Raw genomic sequence first — 7,533 nt, 5'->3', positions numbered from 1 at the left:
GAACAAATATAGTAAAGTATTTTCATGCTATAAAGTTAATGATATTTGGGACAAATTGGAGGTGACCTATGAAGGAACAAACCAAGTGAAGAAGTCCAAGAATTGCATTGTCACTCTCAACTATGAGAACTTTAAGATAAAGCCTAATAAAGAAATAAATAAGATGTTTGATCAGTTCACTTCCATCATCAATGAGCTTAAAGGTTTTGGGAAGGTTTATCCTAATGAAGAAGTAATGAGAAAGGCGTTCTCTTCATTGCCAATGACTTGGGAAGGGAAATCTATAGTCATTTAAGAAGCCAAGGATTTGGAGTTGCTCGCTCTTGATGAGCTTATTGGTTTTCTACTCACCCAAGAGATGAGACTCCAAAGGAAAAAAGAAGAAGAAGAAGAAGGTAGGAATCACCTTCAAGTCTATAAATGAGAGTAGTAAAGACTAGAGTGAAGATGTATATGGAGATGAAGAGATGGCCAAGCTCTTCAAAAGATTCACAAGATTTATGTATTCTAAAAAAAGAAGTGAAACATGAATCAAGCAAGAAGAAGACCCCCCCACGATTTTTTTTAGTGCCAAAGAATATGATATGTCAAATATGATTGTCCCCTCCTAAAAAATAAGGGATCAAATAAAACTAAAATACATTTTTGGCTGCTTTGAGTGATGAAGACAACTCCAATGATATAGACGAAGTAGCCAACCTATGTCTCATTGTCATCGAAGAAGATTCAAGGGTAACTTCTAACTCTTATGATTTAAATTCTTATTCATTTAAAGAGTTACAAGATGCCTATGAAGAATTGTATTTGGAATTTGATACCATGAATTCCAAATATAAGAAATTTATTTTTAAATTTAAAAATCAAAATGATTTGGTTTTAAAAGAAAAATTGGATTCTAAAAAATAAAATGAAATTTTGAAAAATGATTTTGAGCTTTCAAAAATCAAAATCGAAGGTTTAGAAAAAGAAATTTTTGATTTGAAAGCAATTTAAAAACAATTCATCTATTTTAAAAATCACAAAAATGCTAACCCTATCATTTTCATGGTCATAGTCTTCATGTCCTATAAAGAAAAGAAAACAATTTAAAATTGGACAAGTATGAGTTCCCTTGGGAACTAGAGACCCAAAGAAATTTGGATACTAAAATCCAAATGAATATCTCTTGTAGGTGTGTTGGAGAAATGGTGATAAAGGTAAATATTTTCAAATGCTCTACTTACACAAGAAAAATGATGGATAACCTCTAACCTTAAAGCTTTTTGATTTTGTATATTGGTTGCATATTTTTGTTTTATGGATGCATGAATATTGAGCATGAATGATTACATGTTATTTTTTCTCATGTATGTTAAAAATGTGTTATGATTAACATATTTTAAAGTTAGTTGTTTTTTAATTTTTTAGTTCTTTATAATGATTTTTGGTTAAGTTGTATTTATTTTGACCTTAATATTTGAATGTTTATGCATGCTTTTTTTCACTTAAATGATATCTCTCTAACAGTTGATATCAATTTTTAAATGCATAACATTTTAAAATGCTTTGTGCATGTGAGTATTAATGACTTATTTCTAGTTATTGCATAAAGCATGATAGACTTGGATTTATTGAATTTCATGTGTTACTAACATGATTGTTCATCTTTGTTGAAATTCAATATTCTTTAAGTATTAAATTTTTTGCGCCAATTTTTATTTGAAATGCTTGTGTTGAAGGGGTGCTTTAAAATTTTTCAAATGTTTTTATGTTGAAATTTCTACTTACTCTCCATTGTTATTTTGAATTAAAATTTTAAATTATTTTTTATATAACAAAAATGGTGAGAAGTATAGGTTTGAAAATTCAATTTCAAAGATAAAAAAGGGGGAGTTTAAATATTTTCCAAAATATTTCTCTTTTGCATGAAATGTTTTATTAGGGAGAATTTTATAAAAAAACAATTTTTCAAATTTTTACATAAAAAGGGGATATTGTTGAACTTGTTTTGATATAAGGCAAAATGTTTTTGGACTTAATTAAATTTGTTCAAAGTTTTCAAAAATAATTTAAAGTTCATAAAACTTGAATTTGAACACAAAACTGTTTTTGGGTAAGTAGTACTGATATTGTTCTTACAGTATCAATATTGCATGAACAGTACCAATGCCAAAGGTAAGAGAAGTATCGATACTCCCTTGTAGTATCGATACTATATATCGTTTTCTAAATTGTTCAGATTCTAATATGAAAAATTGGTACCAATGCTTAAAGAGTACAAATACTACTTTACACAGTAGTATCGATACCATGAAATCCTAGTATTGATGCTAGTCAAGCCAAACGGTCTTTAACGACTAGTCTATTTAAATATTACAAAGGCAGTACCAATACTCTTAGCTGAATACAGATACTCCCTGTTTTGGGCAGTTTTGTTTTGTAGAAAATACATTGCCAACGACTAGAATCGGCTACAAACTCATCTCAACATATAAAAACAAGTCTACGACACTTGAAGGTTACAACACATATCCAAACAATTATGAACAATAGAAAAACTTTTTATTCTTTATTTTTTATTTTCTCTTGTACATAGAGTATTTTTTTAGCTTACTTTTGTAAAAATCTACCTTTGTGAGGTATTATTGTTTACTTATTTATCATTTCGTAAAAGGGGAGTGGTTCATTGACAACTAGAGAATTTTGTAAAATTTACTCTTGAGCTTAGAAAAAGAAAAAAAAAACCAAATTAGTGAATTTGTTATAAAATTTTTAGTGTGAAGTTAAGGTTGTGAATGCAGACTTGGTTTAGAAGACGAATCACTATAAGTAGTGTCTTCTTTTTTCTATCCTCTTGAATTCCTAAATTTTCAAAAAATCAATTCACCTCCTTTTAGCTAAATTTTCGATTGTTCATAGAGCCTAAAATTCTCAATATATAGGAAATTTTGAAACTCCTTAAACGGAAGTATAAAAATTTGGCCATTGAAAATCAAAGTTTTAAAACTTGAAATAGGATTTTTGAAAATTTAATCAATGTTTCGAAACTTTTCAGAGAAATTTAAAACTGCTTAACTTGCCGTTCTTGAAAAGTTTCAAAACTTCTGCCTTATTTTTTAATTTAATTTTTGTCTAAATTTCGAATCTCTAGACCCAAACTTGATAAAAATGAGATTTTTTATACTTAGAAAAAATTACTTAGAAAAAAATGGTTTAGGAGTTTTGGACAAATTTTCAAAATACCAGTCTCTTCCTTTTCGATATAACATTCTTTTTTTTTTTTTTGTAAAATTTCATCTTAGTAGAAATGTCATATAATCTTCTCAAAAATAGTTTGTAATTAATCAAATTTAGACTCTTTTTTTTGTCTCCCCTGATGTAAAAATAGGCTAAAATTCAAAATTTACATACTATCATTTTTTTACAATAAATTTGTTTTTCTCATATTTGTTAGAACAAGAGCATTTATAATACTATGAGAGAAAATAGCATCAGAGTATTTTGAGAATAAATGAGAAGTCAAAATGAAAACACAAAACATACAATGGTAATTATCGTGCCAATCAAAATATCCAACATAAGAATTATATAAAAGGATAAATGAAGTACTTACAAAAATCAAACAAAATACTTAAACCAAGAAAATGAAAAAGTATGCCATGTTGTAATTCATAACGCATAAAAATTCTGGGGAATTGATTAATCGGAAGAAGTATCTGATTGTTGACATCAATACTTATCAAAATTAGTTTGCAAGACATTAAGGTGAGAGACGGCCTCATCAAAACGACCATTCACGTGATGGCAAAAGTTAACCAAGCGATAGTCGACATTGTGACGAAGCTCAACCATGTTAGGGTTGTGTAAAAATATCCGACGATCCGATCTGTTGTTCCGGTGATCCGATTCATTTTTTGATTTTCGGATAATTCGGATCGGATATGAATGAGATAAATTTCAATTTCGAATTATCCAAAATATATTGGGCTTTTAGATTTTAGATACATTTTAGTCCAAAAAATAAGTAACTCACTAACCCATTAAAGCTATAACCAAATAAAAGTTAGGATATTTAATTATTTATTGTGTGTGAGTAATTAAATATATATAAAAATATATAGTAAAAGTATCGAATAAGTTACATTAAATCACATAATTTAAAATTTAAAATTAATTTTTGTCAAATTAAAATTTTAATTTGGATTCAGATATCCGAAAATTTGGATATTCATTTTATTGGATCGAATACGGATCACTATTTTAGGTATCCAAAATTTCAGATCGGATCTAATATCTAAATTTACACACCCCTAAACCATGTAATCATAGAGAGAATACACGATGATAAACGACTTCAGAATTCGTGTTAATATAAAGCTTATTAGAGTTTAATTCAAATTCTATTTTGATACAACTATATTTCTGAGTACTAATGTTTTATTAAAAGATGAAAAACTATTGAAATGATTTTTAATTATATAATTTTTCTTTAATCAAGAAATTATCTCTGTCAAAAGATAATAGAAATTATAGTTAGAAGGTAAGTCATTTAAGTCATGAAATTCGTACATAGTCACAATTTTTTTGTATTCATATTATTATTGACATTAATGAATTTCTCCTTTCTGTCCGAGATTTTTTTTTTCATTTACGAGTTTTTACATAAAATTTTAATGTTTCTTTTATTGTACATTTGCTTTAAGAGTTATTGTATCTATTTATTTATTCATCAAATAAAACTAATCATCAAATGATATACTACAATAAGTTTATACTTTTCAAAACTAAATGACAATTAAAATCAAGGTAAATATCACAATTTTCTTTTATTTCTTCACCGTAAAACAACTCGTTTGATCTTTGGTTTGAAAAGTATCTTCAATGTTTTTTTGCAGCTGTCACAATAACATGCTTTGAAGTGAAGATGTTGCAGAGATGTGAAGTTTTTACTCCTTATGGCTAGCTTTCATCCAAATGTGTCCAAAAGCAGCTTCTTCTTTTTTAAATATATTTTCCTTCTTACATGAGCCTCAATAATACAAAGCCCTTTGATCAGTTTTGTTAACCAAAATAAGCACAAAAAAGAGTAACACAGCTGTTTAAGAAATACTCCAAATGGCAAACCATTTTTGTTCCGGATGCATTCATCGTTTACTGAATTCTTCCTTCACATTTCCCCCCTCTCTCCACATGCATACCTAAACATCAATTCATCGACTAATTAAATGTTCTTTCTAATTGTTATGTCTCTTCCATATCTCTTCTAGGAGTAGCATTTCCTTTATCACTCTTCTACTTATTGAGTGTTGAGACCTCCAGAGTATCTGATATTTTAACGAGTTCTTTAAAGCCTTCCCTGGATGATAGATAATCTCTTGGCCTGATCTTGACAGGCCATGTGATCTATCATGACTAAATTCATTATCAGACGATTATATTTATTTAATTAACCAACCTACGAGTACTAATGTGTCAAGAAACTTAATTTAAGTCAATAAGTTCTTGTAGGTTCATCTGTACATGCATGCCTCAACTATGTCTATCATTAGTGACGGGCGTCTCCTAAAAATTTCAAATGAACATGTATTCTAGATTTTTTTTCTTGTTATTTTCTATTAAAACCCTATTTTCACTAGTAGAATATTATAAATTTGTTTCCTCATAAAAGTTTAGTTCGCCCCTAACATAATTTTCTGGGCCTCTCCCGGTCTACCATTTCTTTTGATCTAGCAACGCTTGGCGTTGGACTAAAAAGAAGAAGAAGAAAAAAAGAACTTGTAAAGATTAAGATAATCAACTAAAGAGAAATTTACCATTGATGCTCTTAATTAAGGTTCACTGGCTCTGATTCTCTGAAAATCTGGCAAGACTTTCCATTACATCAAACTGAGCTCGGAGTGATATGATATAATCTAGGGTTTCCTCAATCAAAGTGACTCCATTCATAAACTCTCCCCCTGGGATTAAACTTTTCAAAATTCTTCTTCTTTTCCTAACCAACCCTTTGGTGATAGAGCTTGCTTGTGCTGTACGTTTTCTCCTTCTTCGAGCCCTTTTCAGGATCTTCTTGCTTCGGATGATCCTCTTGTTGCATGCAGCTGTTCTTATTGTAAAAACCTTCTGCACTATTTTCTTATTATTGGCTTCATTCACAGCTTTAGCAATGAGAACTCGACTCCAATATGCCGCGTCGTTCCTTAAAGAAGCCATGGCCACATCTGCGGACAACTTTATGGCCCTTTTTCTCTCCAAGATGCTCATATTCTTCTTACATCTTTGGAGTCCCATCATCCATTTCTTCAGAATTTTTTGCTTTAGTGGACCAGGAGAACGCATTCTGCACAAACCCTTTAAATGATAAACTATAATCCTAATTGTTATATACTGAAGTAAAAGGGAAATATATATATATATATATATATATATATGAAAAATAAATTGAGGTCCTCAGTAGAATTTTTTTCTACTTTAAGGTCTTTCATTCAAGCAATTGCACTGTAAAGTGTATGTACGTTGTTGTCAATAATTAAAAAATTATGAAAATATATTATCTTATAACCACACACAATTAAAAAAAGATAAAGCAGAACACTAGGGTTTCAAAGAGAAGTAAACTAAGTGCACGAGAAAGAGTACGTACCTTGAGAAAACTTGTTATTGTATGAATTTGAAAGAGAGAGAGTTGAGAATTTTGATGTGGAGAGAAGAATGGAAGTTGCAGAGGGGAGAAAGCAGTTCAACAGATCCAAAAAAGTGTATGAGAATCCAAGAAGGAGGTTGATGAGAGAGATAAGGGAATGAGAAAGATAAATGTGAAGGAACCCCCATTTATTTGCTCCCAAGTGAAAAAAAAAAAGCAGTGGTGGGACTGTTAAGAGGAAGACACAGCACATGCAAGAACATGGCATGCATGGCCCCACCGCACAAATCCTAGAGGATAACTTCAAATAAAAATTAGTTTTATCTTCTAATACACTGGTGAAGCGTACAACATATTAAATAAAAGAGGTTCAGTAATATAATGCAAACCTAATATTTGTCTGTAACTTTGCTTTAATACAAACAAAACTCTCTAAATGAACTCGTCATTTCATTAACATTTTTTATAGGAGAAATACCGTTACAATAATTTTTGAGGATTTAATTTTTGGTTTTAACGAAGAGTTGTAAACGGTTATTTAGAGAAGAGGAAAAGAAAAATAGACAAGTTAAAGAAGATTATCAACAATTGAGAGAGAGAGAAGTGTTCTCCCACCTTCTCCAGGCTTATATGGTGATTTATATATTTGTCTTTAATGATGGTGTCACACCTGGAGTGATGATGATTATTTGTTGGTTGATGGGATAAATAATTGATTGTCATATAGTAAATTTAGTTGATAGATAAAGTGTAGGGGCGTATATGAACAATAGGTTTGGTGAACTGTTCATTCGTTAAGCTAAATAAACGAGTATAAAAAATATGTTCATTTAATAAACAAACGAACATGAACAAAGGTTTGTTTGATCTGTTTATTTTCACGAACAAGCTCGTTTGTGAGTTCATTTATCGAC

The 7,533-nt window shown here is 29.7% G+C and overlaps 1 protein-coding gene across 1 annotated transcript; it reads right to left on the bottom strand.

Moving 5' to 3' along the window:
• Window positions 1-5,138: 5,138 nt before the first annotated feature.
• LOC120184776 (transcription factor IBH1-like 1) lies at window positions 5,139-6,806 on the bottom strand. The gene is made up of 3 exons (XM_039189158.1): window positions 6,620-6,806; window positions 5,793-6,316; window positions 5,139-5,177 (listed from the first exon to the last, which is right to left on the bottom strand). The coding sequence occupies exon 2, from the start codon at window positions 6,313-6,315 to the stop codon at window positions 5,815-5,817; it is 501 nt and encodes a 166-aa protein (XP_039045089.1). The 5' UTR covers window position 6,316; window positions 6,620-6,806; the 3' UTR covers window positions 5,139-5,177; window positions 5,793-5,814.
• Between the last annotated feature and the right edge of the window lie 727 nt (window positions 6,807-7,533).

The sequence above is a fragment of the Hibiscus syriacus genome, unplaced genomic scaffold (genome assembly GCF_006381635.1).
Source record: "Hibiscus syriacus cultivar Baekdansim isolate YM2019G1 unplaced genomic scaffold, ASM638163v2 tig00003969_pilon, whole genome shotgun sequence".
In the NCBI taxonomy this organism is placed as follows: Eukaryota; Viridiplantae; Streptophyta; class Magnoliopsida; order Malvales; family Malvaceae; genus Hibiscus; species Hibiscus syriacus.
This window is presented reverse-complemented; position numbering and strand designations above follow the sequence as displayed.